Source organism: Metopolophium dirhodum, chromosome 2 (assembly GCF_019925205.1).
Source record: "Metopolophium dirhodum isolate CAU chromosome 2, ASM1992520v1, whole genome shotgun sequence".
In the NCBI taxonomy this organism is placed as follows: Eukaryota; Metazoa; Arthropoda; class Insecta; order Hemiptera; family Aphididae; genus Metopolophium; species Metopolophium dirhodum.
In genome coordinates, this window is record NC_083561.1 from 31,637,178 (window position 1) to 31,658,145 (window position 20,968).

Consider the following 20,968-nt stretch of genomic DNA (forward strand, 5'->3'; position numbering starts at 1 on the left):
CACTTTGCGAATGTGGAGAAACGCAGACAATCAAACATATGGTTAAGTCGTGCCCCATTACAATGTTCAAAAAAGGATTAACAAAACTACACGAGGGTGGACCAACAGCTATAAAATGGCTTGAAGAACTAAATACTCGTCTGTGATTTTTATTGCTATTAGTATTGATGTTATTATAATTTACTATACCTACTATAACCTACCATACTAACATTTTATATATTTTATTACTTGTTTTTAAATAGTTGACTAGTTATCTTAAGTATCATATTTATTTATTTGTTTTAATTTTACTAACTTTATCTATAACATTTCCCACGTTATCTAAAGTCGAATATGTCATATGCAAATAAAAAATAATAACATGGATAATCACTCATAAATTAACAAATTGTCACAGAACGATTTTCTCAGTTTGTCATAATTCAGAAACTGTTAAATGTATAGATACATGGAATTTTTACCAAATGTTTATTTCACTATTGTCGATACAGGATAATATTTTCGACATATTTTGACTTTTTTGGAGCTTCTTATAGACATATTTAAATTTTTTTTTCTCTCAGTGAAATTAAACATTTTTTAATTGGGTCAAAAAGCTTGAAAATATAGTACAAAGTTCCCCATAAGTTGCCATAATAATTGTTAAAAAAAATATCCACTGCGCCATTTTTTTAAGTATTAAAATTTGAATTTTGACAAATTTCATCAAAATTTCGAAAACATGCATGTATTGACATCATGCAGCTAATCTTCACGAAGTAACCAAAAAAAATAAAAAATTTAAGAATACTTTTTTCTATTGACATTATAAGTTCTAATGTAGATAAAATTAGATAAGTATTTAAAAGAAAAGATGAATAACGATTTTATATATATTTGTTGTAATTTAAAAACTTTCGTTAAAACTTTTAAAGTAAATTATTATTAATTTTTTTATTAGGTTTAAGGCTTCGCCGACTGAGGTCAGTAGCCTGTAAGGTTGGTAAGGTTGCACAGTACGGTTGAAACGGTTGAAACGGTTGGTACGTTTGGTTAGGAATACATGTACCTATGTGTGGCAATATTTTTGCGTACTACGAACCCGGGTCACCCATCTGAGAACTAGTGGCAACGCTCGTTGCTTACTCTCAATCACGTCATATGATTGATTTCAGCACCCCGCCTCTCTAAGCCACAGCATATTATAATCATAATATATTATGTGGTACCTACCTATTTTATACACAAAATTACATTTTCAAATGCATTTTTTCAGCGAAAATTAATTTAACCCATAGTAAAATAAATTACTTTAATCACAATAATATCATAAAATATTCTTGGTAATATTATTGGGTGATGGGATGTCTTCACTCAGAATCGTCTGTCATAAACAATGATTTTTTATCATTGAATTCAAATAACAATACATTCCAGTAACTCCTCTAAACACCGAATGTACATCAAAGTGACTTTTTTCTTTTGTTTTTTAATAACACATATTTACGTTATTACAATAATTTTCAATTATTTATAAATGTGTTGGGAATTGAAATGTGTCCCCTCAAAAGTATCAGCTGGATACACTTTCCTATATCAGAAATGATGCTGAAATGGAAAATCGAAGCATTTCTTCGGATACCTACTCCTCGGTTATATACAGATTACAGGCACACACACAAGAGAAAATAAAAACAGAACTTTGTAAGATAATGCAATAGGTACATTAATCACTTCGCATAGAATAGTATAATATTATCATATGATAGTTCGAATTTATCTTTTTAAACTGACAAATTTCATCAAAATTTCGAAAAATTGCAAATTATTGTAACGTTCAGTGTATGTTAAGGTCATTCGTGTATATTAATCTTAATTGTATATTATATTATCATTTATCAGGTGTAAATTCGCCACGCAACGGTTTGTGAAACCTCCAGCACCACCGTCCGCACACTCTATCACCTCTGCCCGCAATCACATTTTCGTGAATTAATTATATTATTAACACTATGTATATTACCGGTCTCCCACCAATTTATTGTTCCGAAGACCGACGACCAGCTTCCACTGGCCTGTCGGTTTACGTATTCATGTCTCTTTTCTTCCTGCCGCCTATACGGTAACACATTACGTAAATTATTATTGTATATCAGCGTTTTTTCTTTTGAAAACATGGAGTAGCGACAGTTTAAGTTTTCTTGGCGATGCCCGTGGGAAGAATGTTTGGAGAAAAAGGGTAATCAGACATCGACGGATGTCTGATCCTTTTTATTAGCATGTACATAGTAGGTATTATTATTTTTTTTTTTTTTATTTATCTGGCCAGTACAATGCGTATAGTGAATTATATATTTATATAATATAATATAGGTACGTTCTAAGCGAATGACCGGTAATCACCCGAGGAGCCGTTGAGGATAATCATTTATTCTTACTAGAGTTATTATTGAAAATATCATCGTTTAGTCAAATATGTTATTATTGTCTTTGTTATTTTATCAGTGCGAGTTTTACGCCCGTTAAACTTTTTCAGCACCAACTTAATATATTTAATTTAATTTACCTAAATATTGTATATTGAGTTTTATTTTATAATTGTTATTACTGTGATACCCGTGGTTCCATACTTTTGTCCCGGGGTCTCTCATTATATTATTACAGTAAAAGAAATCCACGACGTTCAATCGTTTTATGCTCAATCGCGCTTTACCGCTCCGGCACTTCGGGTCTCGGCTCGTGGTTGGTGACGTTGCTCAAAGCGGCAGGTATAACCACATGACTCTCGAGTCATGAGCAATATGTCTCGAGTTGTCACATTAAATTAAAATATATAACATTTTCGATTTTTGAAACTACGGATTGAATATTTAAAACAAGGATACTCATAATTAATAACTTCTATGAAGTAACCCAAAAATCTAAAAACTATAAGAACAATTTTTTTTCTATTGACATTTGAAGTTCAAATTTAGACAAAATTAGCTAAGTACCTATTTAAAAAAAAAAGAAGAATAACGGTATTAGATATTTTAGTTGTAATTAAAATGTTTTTATTTGTTATATACGTTTATTTTACCCAAATGCCTTTATGAACAATAACAGCCGTGTACCCACAGTTTTTAAATTATTATATTTTATTCATACTATTTTAACTCAGGAATTACAATATTTTATAACATATTATATTATATATATGTTACGGGCAAGGTAGAAATTTGGGCATTGTGCACATTGACCGGGCAGCGTATTTCCGAACCCCAACTGAGCTGGGCCACTAGTGCCCGAATCCGGTTGGACTCCGTAGTTCCGGTCTTCACTACGTTCCCAAACTGATTTAGGGTACACTATTAAATATTCTTGTACAACCCATATTTTTGAACCTATTGGGCTTGTACACACATTGGTACAATATAATATGTCGTAAGTATAGGTATATTTTACTTACTACTATCTAGCTGAACCTTAGCCAAGGGCTCAGTCGCAAACCGCGTACGCGACCGGACGGCTACCGCATGTGCGCTATTATAGGCCGTGTGGGCGCTTCGCGCGAGCCCTGCACGGGCTTGGAGGCCGGCCGTGGCCGCGGTGATGACATCATCGCGGATAGGTCGATTGCCTATCTTTTATCTAGTTAAACCACAACCAAGGGCTTGGCCAGCGGGTGGGTTCGCGGTCGACTGACTGTCGCCTAGGCGGGAGCCACGATCGCGGAGCGCTTGCGAACGCCGAGCACGGATTGAAAATCCTTGTCTCGGTCGCGTGATAAGGACGGGCGGCGCACCGCGTCCCGGACCCTCTAACTTACAGTTCTCAATAATACCGCCTATATTCGTAAAAGTCCCCAGATATTATGTCGTGTCGAAACAGACGACCGTCGATACGACGAAACTAGCACGCGAATGGCACAGTTCCAGAGGCCTCAGGGCTCCCAGTTACTAGGAACGGTCGTCTCTGGCGCCACTACCATGTTTCGACAACATCGCCGGGCGTTTTACATCCGGTTTCCGGTGGCTTCAAACGTGGAATAACATAGAAAGGTATTCGAGAGATCGGACTGAAAGTAGGGCACGCCGGACCGCAGGCGCTCGATGGACTAGTGAAACCACCTTGAACGCACTCTCCAAGGCGAGCTCAGCTGTCGCAAAACTAAGCCAAGACCCGAGGATTTACCAGGACTTCTTCCGGGGGCTCGCACCCGTTGTCAACGACAGCTGGTGTGAGTTTGCCGAAGATGCCCTGACCAGCGCCGGGTCACGGGGCCCGTCGGGCGTTGGAGCGAGCCGTCAACGACGGATGCTCCAACACCCGGTGGGACCTTGGGGCATGAGTCGCCGGATTACGCTCTAGGCAAAAACCTTCCTTCGTCTGGGCCAGGCAGTGAAAGAAGAATAGAAATAGCAAACTACTCGAAAAATTCCTGTCCCAGCGCTGTAGTGCCTGCCTCTACCGCGTAGGACAGGAAGAAAAGACCTCGGACACCGTCCGAGGCTAAGGAAAAATCGCGGTCAGGGCACTGAGACCCACTAGTCCCCGGACAAATATGCAAAGTCTGGAAAGTCCCCTGGAGGGACACTTTCTGGGGAGATATCAATTTTTGGTAGCGCAATGCAGTGGATGGCATATGATATCTGGAACGAGAGCTAGCGTCCGAGGGGCCTGATCGTGAGCTTTCCCTCCGGTCCAGGCCCTAGCAGGCCCTGACTTTCACACATCGTGGTTCCCATGCCTTCGTAATACAGAGTTTATTCGTTAAAGCCTCCTGGAGTTGCCGAGGAGGAATCAGATGATGGCGATTGCGGTCGATTAACCGGTAGCTCCGCTATGGGCGGCCTAATACAATGTGTTTGAACACTGAATCGCCGAGAGGCGACAGTTGGGGCACGCTGGGCCCGACCGTCGGTGATCGAGGTACGGCCTTGAACGCAGAAAACAGGCCCTCACAAACGAGAGCGAAGTTGTGACGCACTCTCGAGAGAGGACCGCCCGGACTCGCATCCTGGGAACGACGGCTCGATGAAACCGCTAATCGTTTGAACGACTTTACAACGGTACGGAATGGCTTGCAGTCCGAGATGAAAAAGCGCGCTGCTGTCCTGGGATCCGAGCCCCTCTAGAACGCATCAGCTTTAACGGGCCGCCGTAGTAACGTACGGTGTCAGAATAATTTGTGAGAGCGGTAACTATTGCGTTTGTTCTAACACCAGGTATGAGTTCACTTTTGATATATTCACCCTACTATCCTACCGTGCTAATACTGTTATTTCAATTCTTTATAAACCCAATGATCATTCAATAATACTAAGCTATGTAGGGAAGGCATCCATACATTCATATCCAAACGCTACATTCCCAAAGATCTAATCCAAATTATAAATACCACGTAAAATGCATCTCAACCTATAGGAATCTACATAAACTCCATTTCAAGTACTGTTTGTGAATTCATTGTCTCTCCTAGACGTTGGGTTGCCAAAATATATTTGCAGTTTAGATCTCGAGCAAAGGACCGGATAGACATATGCGATGTGCCGAAAGTAATTTTCTCTTAAGTGACTAGACCCCATATACATAGGTAATTGAAATGCGTGTTATACAAATATTAAATAAAAATAAATAACAAAATCCATTTCAAGTGCTGCTTGAAGTAGGCGGATAAATACCAAAATAAAATATTATAATGTATAAATCCATAATATTAGCAAACAAATAATTATAAAATTATAAAGACCCACATATGTCACGAAAATGCAGTTTCCAAATAACACATAATATATAAAAACGCTAATCAACATTATAATTTAAAGAACTCCTAATCTTTTCATGCTGTCAAATCCTTTCTGTCTTTATAACATATCGCAAATACAAAGAGTCAACAGTGCATAAGCAAAATATGAATTTATAACTGGTATAACATATTATAATATATAAGCCGTAAAATAATAGTAGTGTGCATCGATCCACACCAATCAGAGATGTATCCATTCTAACAAGGACCAACGAAAACTTTTCACAGCTATAAGAGATAAGTGAACACACATATATTTTACACTCTAAGACAAGTTATCAATTCCGTAACTAATAATACTCAGTACCTAGTAGGATAAAAATAACGTAATATAAGTGACAATATATAGGTACGTATACCATCGTAATTTCTCATACCCTTTGTAATTTGCTGCATTAATCCAAACTTCCCCGACCTACCCATCTCTCTATTGCTTTTATCTCACTACATACAATAATTGGGACTTTCTTATTATTAATCGTTTATTTGCAAAGTTTATACATTTTACTATTTTACCACAGTTGGTTAATTTATAACTATCTCGATCAATAGTAGTATTTAACATAAAATAATTACTAAAATTCAAACGATGATATTAAGGTCCCATTATATCCTTGAGTAAAGGACCCTTAAAATGCAATTGTTTAAACACAAAGTTATCTTTATTCAAAACAAGTGTTTTTTTTTTTTGAAAATTGCGATGTTCCTCTTATTTCTAACGTTTTTCGTATTTTTGAAGTTTAGATTTTAATACTTTCATGTCATTTTCAAAAGGGTAACAGTACACTGATCTATAGGCCGAAATTATGATAGTCAGTAATAATATGAAGAAGTCCGTGAACATTTTGTGATACATTCTAATTTCCATAAATCTGATCAAATGTCATCATAAAATATTCAATTAATCGTTGAGCATACTCGGTAAGAACACTTTTGTTTGGACTTATTAAAAATATCATGGCTGCTTTTAGGAACATAAAATTAACATAGCAATCATGAGATAAAATATTCTTTAGAACAAAACGCCCTAGATAACACAAAAACAACTACTGAACCTCGTTCGTTTAATTAGTTAATATACTCATTTCTCATACTATAGTTACAGAATTAAACTGGTGTAATATTTAATTGTGTATGCCCATGAGACATCAAGCATGAATTGTGACATTTAAAGTAAAAAAAAAATAAAGAACAAAGCAATTATATTACGTGTGTGGTTTTATTATACTTTATCATTTTAAACAATATGAATAATTTTAATATGATATACGTACATCTAGAAAATCATAAAATCTCATTAATAATTGAAGTGCATTATTTTTCATTGCATTTTAAGTAATTAGTATTTGATATAAGATAAATGATTATAAGTGCATATTGATAATATGTAAATAGTAAAGTTATATATTATAATAAGATAACTTATTTAATATAATATCATGTCAAAATAATTCCATTGTGCCCTATGGAGGTAGTAAGTTGATCTAAAAATAAAAGAAAAACAGTTTGGTTTTATTAAACTTTTTTTATTTTGGTTGAATACATTATATACTGATTAATTGTTTATTATATATGTATAATAGGTACTATATTATGTATGATATGTATGTATTAAAACCAGGTTTTTTTTCGGTCAACTAAAATACACAACTAATTTAATACTTGGGATCTGCGAATTTTTCTAAATATTTAAATGTTTTTATTAAAAATATAAAATTCTTAAATAGTTAAATGAACCTAATTATTTTTCAAGATGTTTGATTTTTCATATATAATGTTTAATTTATTATTCTTTTAATGTGTATATTTTCTATCTAATATTACCAATATGGCAATATATATAGTAAATATTGTAACTTACAAGGTACTGTAAAACCCAACAAGAATACACAATTTAAATACATTTTATTTAAATACGTCGGTCCTGTGTTGGGAATTATCTAGATAAGATTTTTTGAAATAAATTATCTTTTAAAATATCTAGATAATTACGTTACGATTTATCTAATGTTTAGCTTAGATAAAAAAATGGGCTTATCTAGATAAATATTATAGTGCCCTACAAAATTATAAGATCAATGTTACTAAAATTCTAATATAATCTTCTCTGTATAAAAAACAGAAACCCGAGGGCGCCTCCTATGAAAAATTCGCATTTCCCGGATGGGCGATCTCCCGGCGGCGGCGGAGCCGTCGCTGCGTTATCAACTCTCCTTATCACATTTTGCGATTTTTTTCAAATTTTTTTTAGATTTTCGAGTTTTACCCCCCTCTTAATAGGCGCCGACTCCACGGGGGCAAAGGGGGCGATCGCCCCCGTGCATTGATTTAACGGGGGTAAAAGTATTATTTCGCCCCCGTTGTGTATAATAATAATTATTTGGTTAAAATACCAGATTATGACATGAAAATATTCATTAGAACATGAACATCGACGATTGTATATTTATATAAAACCTAAATATGATCATCGATAATAATTATAAATACTCAAATACTATAAATCGCTCACTACTATTTGGTTTTATGTTTGGTCTAAAAATACATCTGTAATTTCAATTATTCCCGAAATGTAGAGACAGAGCTGATTTTATTACTTTTATAGTATACCATTAATACTATATAAAAATAAAAACATGCATGATAATATTGTATAGGCAATAGGCATTTTATAAATTATAAGCAAATATATTTTATAGTTTTTAGAATGATATACATGTATCTATGCACCAACTAGTCGACACGTAGTCGTTACCTACTCGTTAGTCGACTAGTATCTCCATTGTGGCGACACAGTAACGCAACGGAAAATAGACTGCGGTGATATACGTATTACGTGTTAACTTAACTAGTGATCCATAGTATTTCCTTTTTTGTACTGATTATTCTACAGTATTAATACCAATACCTATTCAATTATTTTATTATTGTTAGTTATTACTGTTCCTACGAAGTGTACTATTCGAAGATTATAACAATAAGCCATTAAGGTAAGTTTATATTATAAATCATATTGGAACAAATGCAATTTAGCGCCTACGCCGTTTTTCCACATTTTTACGTACGCACCTATCTAGTTTTTGTTAAAAATAGTTATGGCAAAATCAGATTTTAAAATAAATTTTAATATTTAATTTTTTAAAACTTTTGTAGGGCATTACAAATAATAATAAAAGTAATTCTTCAACAAATAACAATTATGTCTATGTGGAAATATATACAAAAAAAAAATATCGAACTTGACTCAAACTTAATTAACCACCAAATTAATTCTAATAGTAGTTCAACTTCAAGCGTTAATGAAAATTATGATAATCAAATTAATTCTAATAGTAGTTCAACTTCAAGCGTTAATGAAAATTATGATAATCAAATTAATTCTGAAAATAATTTATCTACATCGACTACATTAGATTTTTCAAAACAAAAAAAAAGAACATTTTTAACATCTTGGTTAAACAAATATGACTGGTTAGAACATGATCAAATTAATGATAAAGCTTTTTGCAAATTATGTAAATCTATGAGTAGACTGAGTAGTAATAGCAATAATAATGTTTCTGTATTTATCTTGGAGGGCTTTAAAAATTGGAAAAAAGTGGTGGAAAGGTTTAATATGCATGAACGTTCAGAATTGCACAAAACAAATATTGTTAAAAGTTCTTTTATTAAAACAAATGCTAATGTATATGCTCAAATTTCGGATAGTCATAAAAAATCTATGGAAGAATCAAGATTTGCTTTTGATAAAATATTATCTTCAATAGTGTTTTTGGCAAAACAAGGCGTAGCAATAAGAGGGCATACTGATGAATCTGCAAATTTCAATCAGTTATTAAAACTTCGATCGGAAGATTCGACTGAATTAAAAAACTGGTTAGGTAGAACTACTTATAAATGGATTTCCCACGATATAACAAATGAAATTCTTAGTATACTTTCAAGAGAAGTCATTAGAAACATTATTATAAAAATTAAAGAAAATACATTTTATGCTATTTTATTAGACGAAACTAGTGATATTACAGTAAAAGAACAAATTTCATTTTGTTTAAGAACAGTGGACAAAGAATCATTTGAAATTGAAGAATATTTTATAGGATTTTATGAAACACCTAAAACTGATTCTAATACTCTTTTAAATATTTTAAAAGATATTCTATGTAGATTAGAGTTGAATATTCATAATGTTAGAGGACAATGTTTTGATGGTGCTAGCAATGTTTCTGGAATTCACAAAGGATTACAAGCTAGAACTAAAGAAATTGAACCTAGAGCATTGTTTGTTCACTGTCAAGCTCATTCTTTAAATCTTGTTACCCAAGATAGTATGCGAAATGTAGAAAAAGCTAGAGATATACTAAATTTTATAAGAGAATTAATTACATTTATCAAACAATTACCCAAGAGGCTATCTTGGTTTAAAATGTTACAAACAGAAGAGAACGTGACTGCTCTAAGACCGTTTTGTCCAACTAGGTGGACGTTACGATATTCTAGTTTATTATCTGTTATGGATAACTATAATGAACTATTGACATTTTTATCGGATTTTTCAAAAACTGAAAAGAACGATGCAGGATGTAAAGCAAAAGGATTTTTAAAACAATTAAAATCTTCAGATACTTACATAATGCTTAAAATAGTAATTAGTATTTTTAAACATATGGAAACAACAAATACAATATTACAAAGTAAATCTGTATACTTTAAACTTCCCGTACAAATTTTGAACACTTTGGAAGATACACTTTGGAAGGTACTATTTCAAGTATGAGAGATACATTCAATATTTTATGGAAATCTACAAAAAACGAATGGTCAGAATTAAAACTAGATCCACCAAAAGAATCTAGAAAACGAAAAATGCCTCTTAAATATGATGACAGTACATCCCAGTCCTTTTTATTTACACCTGAAAGTAAATATAATAAAATATATAAAGAAATTATTGATCATATACTATCTGGTTTACAATTAAGATTTAATTCTGAAGTTCGAATGTTTTTAAGTGATGTTGAAATGTTTTTTATTGATCCAAGTATATCACCACAATTAATTTGCGAATTTTATAAAGATGATTTAAATATTGATAAACTAAAATTGCACAGAGATATGTTTCATGATATAATTAGAGGCCAAGGCTTAAATGTATCATCATTTTCAGATGTTTTAAATATTGCTAAAGATAAACCACACTTGGTCATTCATTTAACCGAGCTCAGAAAATGCATACAATTGATATTGACAGTACCAGTCACAACGTGTAGGTACTACTGAAAGATCTTTTTCTATGTTAAGAAGATTGAAAAATTATATGAGAAGTACTATGACACAAAAACGTTTGAATGATTTGGCGGTTCTCAATTGCCACAAAACAATTGTAGAATCTTTGGACTATACCAAAATAGGAAATAATTTTATAAATAAGTGTTCAACAAGAAAAAAATACTTTCACATTAAAATAAATATATGTATTATAATATAACGTATTGTATAATAAAACATTTTATTTTCTATATTTTCATGTAAATAATTTAAAAGAAATAAAACCAATAAATAAAATTTAAATAATATACATGCATAATATTTTATTTTGTACCCTATAGGAATATTAAAAAAGAATTACGGAACAATCAGATAATTACCCCTCCCGATCAGCAAACTATAGAATTTTTTTTCCCATTAACAGAAGAATTTGCCCCCGCGCTAATATCTAAAAGTCGGCGCCTATGCTTAAGAGTCATAGATTCGACACCAATTTCCAGGGCTTGAAATCGATTTTAAATATCGATAAAAATCGTTAAAAATTTTTTAAAAAATCAAAAGTAATATCAAAATCATTAATGCTGGTTAATGATTTCCAAAATTTATATTAAAATTGAAAAAAGTTGAAATCGATAATTTATATCAATATCGAAATCATATCATAATAATATCGATTTTAAAGAAATTACAAAAAACATTTAATTTAAAATTAAAAAGTATACAGGCATACAGCCATCAGGTCTATTTATATTTTATATTGTTAATAGGCACACGCATTGATATATTGGGTTATAAGTTATAGCATTGACTATTATATACTTACATAATGACCATATTGCGTATTATGCACAATAGTAATAACTAATTACTAGTAATAATTAATAACTTGTGTCTAATATTTTGTTTTCTTGAAAGTTAAAATAGAATCTTTACAATATAGTGTACCTACATATTATAGGATAAAAGGAATCAGCGTTCGACAGGCGATTGTTGTTGTTATTGCAAGTTTTATTTCCATACACACATTTAACTTATTATTAAGTAAAATGCTTGGAAAAATAATTTTTCCATTATCGTACATTATTTATTCCGTATATAGATATTTTGTATTATGGAGGTAAGATAATAATATCTTAGTGCGTGGCGCGTATGTTGTTAAGTTTAAACCAATAACCTAAAATACTAAAATAGTTTTAATAATTTAATTTGCTACGCGTCGTCAATCTCAATCATTACATTTTGTCGATTTGACTGTTCAGTTTGCTGAAGCTTGCCGTGTATGCCGCTCATGCCCGGTTATTAGTTATCACGTTGTAAAATTGTCATATTATATAATTTTAAATGGGTAGACCTCAAACTAATCCCGTGTAAAAATTATTTTTTTCTTACAATATTGACAAAAATGAGTCCGTATGTAAGATTGAAGGTAAAATTGAAAAAGCATAACAATCTATTGGGTAATATCTTTAATTTTGGTGGCTCTTAAGTGTTTTGTTATTAAAAAAGTCTAAACACTAGGTAAACGTTAGATCTTGGGCATTATTATTTAAATTTTAAATGGTTGCGACCAGGCCCGTATTAACAAATATTGCCGCCAGGGGCTAACCTTCATTTTACATTTTTGACCATTTCAATATTTTGCCGCCCCTAAACCTAATTTTTATACTGCCGCCAGGGGCAATTGCTCCTCCGAGCCCTCCCTTAAATACGGGCCTGGTTGCGACAGAAATTTAATTGATAAAGTTAATCAATATCAGAATCTAAAATCTAATCTAAATTTCACATTGATTGAAATGTAAAAGTAATAAAGAATAATCAAAAATGTATAGTTAAAGTTCATAAATTGAAAATATTTCAGTGACATTGAAATAATAATAGTATAAATTTGATATTTAAATTTTAAAATGTAATCTAAAATTGAAAAAAAGAAAATTATATTTAAAATCAAAATCATAATATAATGAAATCGATATATTATTTTTAAATCAAAATCAAAAAATACTAAAATTGATATATTATTTTTAAATTGAAATCGAAAAAAACTAAAATCGATAAATTATTTTTAAATTTAAATCAAAAAGAACTAAAATCGATAAGCAAAATTGAAATTAAAATCGAAAAATTTTATTTCGATTTCAAGCCCTGCCAATTTCACCTCAGTAGGTAGGTAGGTAGGTAAGGTAGGTAAGACGTTGGTGCGGTTGACCCGGGGTCGTGGTTTCGATGCCGTCCGCCGGGATTGAAGTTAATTTGCATTTTGCGGCAGCCGTGTAAATTCGGAATTTTTTTTTCGCGTTTTTTTTCCTTTTATTTACCTTTCGCTATCACTTCCGCCTTATCAAAGTATATTCGTATTTAACGAACATTTTACGTTTTTTTTTCAAAATTCGAGTTTTACTCCTATTGAAGACGTCGGACCTCCCCGTTGAAGACTTATTCGCGTTCCCCGCTAAATGTATTGACCGCCTGCGACCGTACTTCGTTCGCGGACAGCGAGAGCGGACGGCGTCGTTATTACTATATACAGGCATATATATATATATGCGTTGAAGAGTTCGATTTTATATTTTACAGACTTTTGCCTACTCGATCTCGGTGACGCCGTGAGCTACTCATATCGGTATTTATATATTTGATACACGAAATAGCCCCAGAAGGTACTGTAGGTACATGCATACTTAATAAATAAATGTCTAAATGTTAAGAGTTGATACGGTGGTTGGGTTAGTTAAATTTTATAATAATATCCTAGCTCGAGTCGACGATGGATGTGACGGAAACGTTCGAATACTTCAACGCAGAGTGTATTACAATATATTATTATTAATCGATTGGTCGATATGACTATACTACGGGTAGGTATATTTTGTGTGCTACACTAAATTTTTGTTTACCAAATTTGACTCAACTAAAAACTGTAATATATTAAGTACCTACTACGTAGTATAGGCATTATATATTTAATATAATTTTATGCTCACGATTAAATATACAATACCTACCTACATAAGTAATATCAAATAGTATAGCAATATCATTATACAATTTAAATTTAAATTTATGATGACCAAATTTGACTCACCTAAAAACTGCAATATATTATGTACTTACTACATAGTAAAGAGCATAAAATCAAATTGATAAACAGATAATTAAAAGGTAAATAACAAATTGATATACACTGCTTTTATTGTCTACATTTATTGAGCAATATTTATTGGGCTCAATTATATGGTTAAATATTAAATATGAAATACCTATACTATGTAGTGGGTACATAATATATTACAGTTTTTAGGTGAGTCAAATTTGGTAATCATAAATTTAGTGTAGTATAAAAAATAAACTGCAACAGATTCTAAATATTACAATATTAATACAATAGCAAAATAGAACTTTATGTATTTAATTAAAGTCTAGCAATTAAATTGTATAAAGATATGGCCATATACTATTTGAAATAACTTTTATAGGTTTGTTTAATTATGAGTATTATATGAAATAGGTAAACTGTTTAATAAATAATACCTACTTTTTTTGCAACGCACCTATATTATTTAACATGAGCTGGACTATATGGGATGGTTCTTTTATACTTGAATTAGACAATAGTAATATAATTAACCTACATGTATACTATGTAGGTAGTACTAAATATATTACAGTTTTTAGGGCAGTTGATTGTTTGAGGTAATATAATTTGCTAATTATAAATTTTATGTATGATACAAAGCTGCTGCAGATACTATATAATACAATAATTATAAACTAATAGATCTTCATGTATTTAATTAAATTCTGGCAGTTAAATTGTATGATGATATGGCTATACTATTTGATATTACTTATGTAGGTAGGTTTAGTTATGAGTATTAAGTAATCAAGTAAACAATTTGATAAATAATTAGCTACATTTATTAAGCATCGTTTGATGGGTTCAATCTTTAGCATAAAATCAAATTAATAAATAAAAAATATACACAGCTACTGCTTTTATTATCTAATAATAACTAACCTACATGTATACTATGTAGTACCCACTTAATTCATTACAGATTTTAGGTGAGTCGAATTTGTTGTAGCATACAAATGATGATACAGATTTTAAATAATCCAATATTAATAATGAAAATAAAAATGTATGTATTTAATTAAAGTCTGGAAATTAAATTGTATGATTATATGACTATATACTATTTGAAACAACTTATATTATATAGGTAGGTTTAATTATGAGTAGGTATTATATGAAATCAACTATTTAATACATAACAAATTAATTTCTCGAATAGACAATAGTAACATAACTAAGGTACATTTATACTATGTTGTGCTTAATATACTACAGTTCAAGTGAGTTTATTGGTTGAGATAATGATATATGACTATACTATATAGGTAGGGTTTGAGCCCATGTCAAACGATTGTGTGGTTAAATATTAAATATATAATATACCTACTACGTAGTAGGTACTTAAAATATTACAGTTTTTAGGTGAGTCAAATTATGTATATTAATAGACAAAATATAACTTAATATGTATTTAATTAAATTCTGGCAGTTAAATAATTGTATTATGATATGACTATATGGTCTATATGCTGTTAAACTATTTAATAATTAATATTTAATTAATACTATTTTATTATCTACACATTTATTGAGCAACCCACCTATATTATTTAACAAGGGCTGGATTATATGGTTCTTTGCTTGAATAGACACTAGTACAATATAACTAACTTACATGACGTATAATATGTAGTACCCACTTAATTCATAACAGTTTTTAGGTGACTTGATTGGTTGAGGAAATTAAAAATTATAATGCTGCAGATACCATATAATACAATATTAATAAACAAATAGATCTTCATATATTTCAGTAAAGTCTGGTAGTTAAATTATTGTATAATGATATGCCTATACTGTTTGATATTGCTTATGTAATAGGTACGTTTAGTAAATATAGTTTTTAAATAAGTAATTGATAAACAACAATAATTAATTTAGCGGGGTCACGTCGTTATTACTATATACAGGCTTGAATATATGCGTCGGAGGGATAAATTGTTTTGCGCATTACTGTTTAAGAGTCATAGATTTGACGTCAGTTTTCAACTCGATAGGTAGGTAGGTAGGTTTAGGCGTGTGTGCGGATGACTTGCAGGTCGTGGTTTCGGTGCCGGCCGTCGAGATAATCGTTAATTTGTGGCAGCCGTGATAATCCGGATTTTTTTTCGATATTTATTTTTTGTTATTACTTCCACCTTATCATATTATTTGTAAATAACGAAAATTTTACGATTTTTTTCAAAATATAACACTCCGTACAGTCACGTTGAAACCTTATTCGCGTTCCCTCCTAGATGTATAGGCCACTCGTGGCCGTAATTCGCGACGAGTCCCGGGGGCCGATTGACATCGCGGAGAGCTCCGCCGTCGTGTCGCTATTACTATCTTATACAGGCTTGAATATATACGCACGAAATGTTTTGAATTTATTACTTAATATTGTGTTTTCGGTGACAGTAATGAACGCTGTCCGCGATTCGACGCAGTCTGATTGCATGCCTGACGACGTGACCCAGCCGTCGCACATTGTCCGCTATCCGACGAAGTCGGATTGCCTACCCCGACCACTGAGGTGACTGGCCTGCTAGACACCCTAAAAAGACGGTGGCTATATGATTTGCATAAAAGCCCGAAATGTTTTGAATTCTTTTCATCTCGTAATTTATTACTTAATTTTGCGTTTTCGGCGACAGTTATGAACGCTGTCCGCGATTCGACGCAGTCGGATTGCATATCTGACGACGTGACCCGGTCGTCGCACATTGTCCGCTATCCGACGAAGTCGGATAGACGATAGCCTACCCTTATTACTACTACGGCGAACGTCATTCGAGGTGACTGACCTGCTAGACACTTAAAAAAAGACGGCGGCTATATGATTTGCATGGACGCCCGAAATGTTTTACATTTTTTTCACGTAATTTATTACTTAATTTGCGGTTTTTGCAGCAGTAATGAACACCGAGATATATAAGTCCAACGTCGAGGTAGGTGACTAACCCGCTAGATCCCAAATGGCCCAAATAAATCGGGCGGGAGGGGGGGGGGGGGGTTTGGGGGTCTCCCCCAGCGACGCTCGGAGAGCGAGTAAAATATAAATTAGAAGAATACCTATATTATTTCTTGTTATTATTGCCAACGACAATATTACGATAATACGAGAACTTGCATGCGGGCTTGCACTATACGTCTATACATCGTTCTCTACTAGCCATAGGTAATAACTAATAAGCATATTAAAATTTATTAGGTATAGTTTATTTCCCCATTCGTTTTTTAAAAAAATTAAAATTAACTTCGTAGAACTGTATTTCAAAGGCTCGATTAGTTGTTATTATAAATATTATGTCATTATATTGATATAAATCTAATAATACAAAAATACTAAAAAACAATAAAAATAAGTGGAAAAAAATTATATTTATCTAGATATTTATATAGATAAATGTATTGTTGTATTTATCTTTATCTAGATAAATTACATTAATGTTATCTTTATTTTTATCTAGATAATATTTTGTTAAAATTATCTTATCTTATCTAGATAAATTTTTTAGTTATCTATTCCCAACTCTGCGTCGGTCCAATCATAAAAATTTGGAAATGTACAGTCAAACAGTACGGATAACAGTACGGAATATACTCTATTCCAAATAATTTTGAAAATACTGCGCAATACGGTAGGACTGCTCAGATTAGCTGCAATATTCGGCCGCACGTGTGCGAACCGTGACGAGTTTAAGTCGGGTTTTTTTTTCCAAACTTCTTTGAAATAGAGTATTTTTATAAATATTCCATCAGTACATAAAATATTATATTATAATATAGTATTCAAATTCTATTCTTAATACCATTTAATTTAATAATTTCATTTTAAGCGTACTCGAAAACTATTCTCAAGTCGACACTATCTATTCGGACATCTCTAAAGCCTTTGACTGGGTAGATCATGTAGTTCTTATTTATTTTCTCTAATAAACAGGATTTGGAAAGTGCAAAAGGTAAAACGTGTAGGTATATAATTGCTTATTTCAAGAAACTGTACCTTTGGAAAATTACGTTAGTAAAATTAAATTAAAATAAAATAAAATTGAACACAAGCTTAACATTTATCAACTTTTCGTTAAAAATTATGTAATAATGTAATATATTGTTTACCTACCATGTTTTTAATAAACCTATAATAAAATACACAATTCATTTTTGTGATCTGTGAATATCTAATAGTATTCAAATGTTGCTTACTCAGAGTCATTTCTCTTCGCTGTATTTATTGCAAAATGGATCTGGTTCTTGAGGTTCATCTAAAAATATCAATATAATTAAATTAATTTTTTTATTTTAGTTGAATACAACATCCATAGTACCGGTTCATAGTTTTAGAGCATAAATATTAAAATATTGGTATTCTACATTACGTATAAGATTTATGGTTTGTAAGCAGTTTAATAACTAATTACCTTCATATTCTACCTTATTTTTTTCATGATAATTGAGTACAAAAGTGCATAATGGAACTGGAATAATTTTATTTAAGTTCAATTAAGTGTTCATTGTTACTTTATTAGTCATACATTTTATATTTACATAGTTCACTAGACACAGTAAAAAATATAATTACATGAATTATAAACTATAATTAATAATATGATAGTTATATTACATGTTCATGCAGTACCTATTTGATTTAGGTATAAAATAGGTATATAATATAATGTATAATATTCTGCGACATAGGCTTATATTATAACACATATTATTATAAACGAGTAGGTAGGTATATAATAAAACAACATGAAAGGATGTGAAAGGTTTGTGGTGCTTGTAATATAATCACAATTTTCTATAATCTCCTAATAATATAACTGTCTAAATCACATTACGTAGTATAAAATACTTTGGATTTGAACTTTTTTACAACCACCTGATTTCCCAAAGGATCTATTCTCTTTCTACCATTGTTGTTACGTGTTTCATATATACACATATACCTACTGAGAAATGCGAAAAGAATATAATGTATTATGTATTATATCATTATAGTTAGTTGACCCATCAAAAATCTTTTTTGGTGAGGATACTTCGGTGACTGGATCTTACACGCCTGAGGTGTTTCTAGATCTTCAGCTTCGCCTTTACCTCGGCGACTTAAGTAAGCGGGATTGCCACACACGTTACCCGATAAAGGTACACCATACATTATTCATTTTTAAAATATAATATTATAAAGAGCTATCAACGTATGCTTACAGAAATCATCAACAGTATATACATTTCCTATAAAAAGATACATTATTTTATTCATAAACCTTAGTTTTTAGTGATTTTATACTTCATTCTAATCAACTCGTAACATATTTGTGTACGTAAATACAATAAAAAAAAAAAAATTTTTAATTATTATTTTCACTTAATGCAATGAAGTATGACTATAACACTTAATTTTCCATAATGGATAGAAAATCTAACCAAAATAATTATTCATTCAATTTATTTAGCGTGCACTACAATGGCCACCAAGTGTCAAGGATATTCAACAAGGATTTCAAAGTAATTAATACTTATCAAAATTCTTGCCGTGATATATAATGTATTAATTTTATAATGAACCGAAATATCTAATTATTACAAAAAGTAATTTTATTTGAAAACAATAATTTTTACTTAGTTTTTTAACCTTAAAAAAACAGCATTTTTAATATATATATTTTTAAAATTATAAAAAATAGTTAAAATTATGATCTTTTGAAAAAAAAATACTGTTTTATAACGACTTTTAACAATGTTATAAAGTTTAATAACAGTTTAATACCAAGTTACCTGTATATTTTTTCTGGTTTTTATTTTGATACTGGAGTAGAAATGTACATGTTGGTACTAAAATTATTTGAATTAGATTTAAATAAGTATTCATTGTTACTTTATTAGTTATACATTTTATATCTACATAGCTTAAGTAAAAAATATAATTTAATAAAAAAAACATTACAATTTATAAAATTATAACTATCATTAAAATAATATAATATCATATGGTTTTATTTGTAAAAATGTGATTTAAACTTAAAATACAAAGTACCCCCCCCCCCCCCCAAAAAAAAAAAAATCCGTCAATCTTCCCACCCACATTGAAGTTAATAATGTATTAATGTTAGCCCACCCTGAAATTTTAATGGATTTTTGCCTATGAAACACTGTTTTCAGATCTCCAGGCTACACCTTTACATCGGTGACTGAGGTACTCAAAATCACCACACCCGAAAAGGGTACCCCATGTATTATACATTTTTAAATTTAATATTATAAATAACTATTAATGTATACTTACAGAAATCGACAAGAGTATATTCAGATCCTATAAAAAGTTACATTATTTTATTCAGTTTTTTACATATTTTATGTTTCATTCTAATCAACTCATAACATATTATTTTTATTCATAAACGCAATATAACAATAAAAAAAAATATTTTAATTATTATTTTAGCTTAATACAATGTACAATGAAGTATGACTCTAATACTTAATATTTTTGTAATGGATAGAAAATCTAACCAAAATTATTAATTGGATTTATTTGGAGAAATATTACAATGGAAAGCAAGTGTCAATAACATCCAACATTGGTTTCAAATGAATTAATATCTAATAAATCTAAAAGACAAATTTAGTTATGAATTATAACTTAATAGCCTCTAGGAGTGGTATAAACATAAGACAGTAACAAGAAATCAGTTAAAATTCTTAGTGTTATATTAAACGTAGGTATAACCATGTAAACCTAACCTCATAATTACAAAAAGTAAATTTTTTGGAAAAGAATATTTGTAAATAGTTTCTATTGTCATACTCTC

At 31.0% G+C, this 20,968-nt stretch overlaps 1 protein-coding gene and 1 long non-coding RNA gene across 2 annotated transcripts; one reads left to right on the forward strand and one right to left on the reverse strand.

Moving 5' to 3' along the window:
- Positions 1–4,823: 4,823 nt before the first annotated feature.
- Positions 4,824–11,050, forward strand: LOC132938881 (zinc finger MYM-type protein 1-like). The gene is made up of 3 exons (XM_061005873.1): positions 4,824–4,893; positions 9,184–10,422; positions 10,530–11,050. Exons 1-3 carry the CDS (start codon positions 4,824–4,826, stop codon positions 11,048–11,050), a joined length of 1,830 nt encoding a protein of 609 aa, XP_060861856.1.
- A 7,132-nt stretch (positions 11,051–18,182) lies between these two features.
- LOC132939448 (uncharacterized) lies at positions 18,183–18,631 on the reverse strand. Its single transcript, XR_009663980.1, has 3 exons — positions 18,575–18,631; positions 18,360–18,418; positions 18,183–18,292 (listed from the first exon to the last, which is right to left on the reverse strand). It is a non-coding gene; the product is annotated as an uncharacterized LOC132939448 (long non-coding RNA).
- Between the last annotated feature and the right edge of the window lie 2,337 nt (positions 18,632–20,968).

What these genes read in the sequence shown, in the direction of transcription:
- LOC132938881 (XM_061005873.1), top strand. Translation starts at nt 4,824, where the DNA reads ATGTGTTTGAACACTGAATCGCCGAGAGGCGACAGTTGGGGCACGCTG. An exon ending in CCCGACCGTCGGTGATCGAG is followed by an intron (nt 4,894 to 9,183) that starts GTACGGCCTTGA and finishes CGACTACATTAG; the next exon opens with ATTTTTCAAAACAAAAAAAA. An exon ending in AATGCTTAAAATAGTAATTA is followed by an intron (nt 10,423 to 10,529) that starts GTATTTTTAAAC and finishes ACACTTTGGAAG; the next exon opens with GTACTATTTCAAGTATGAGA.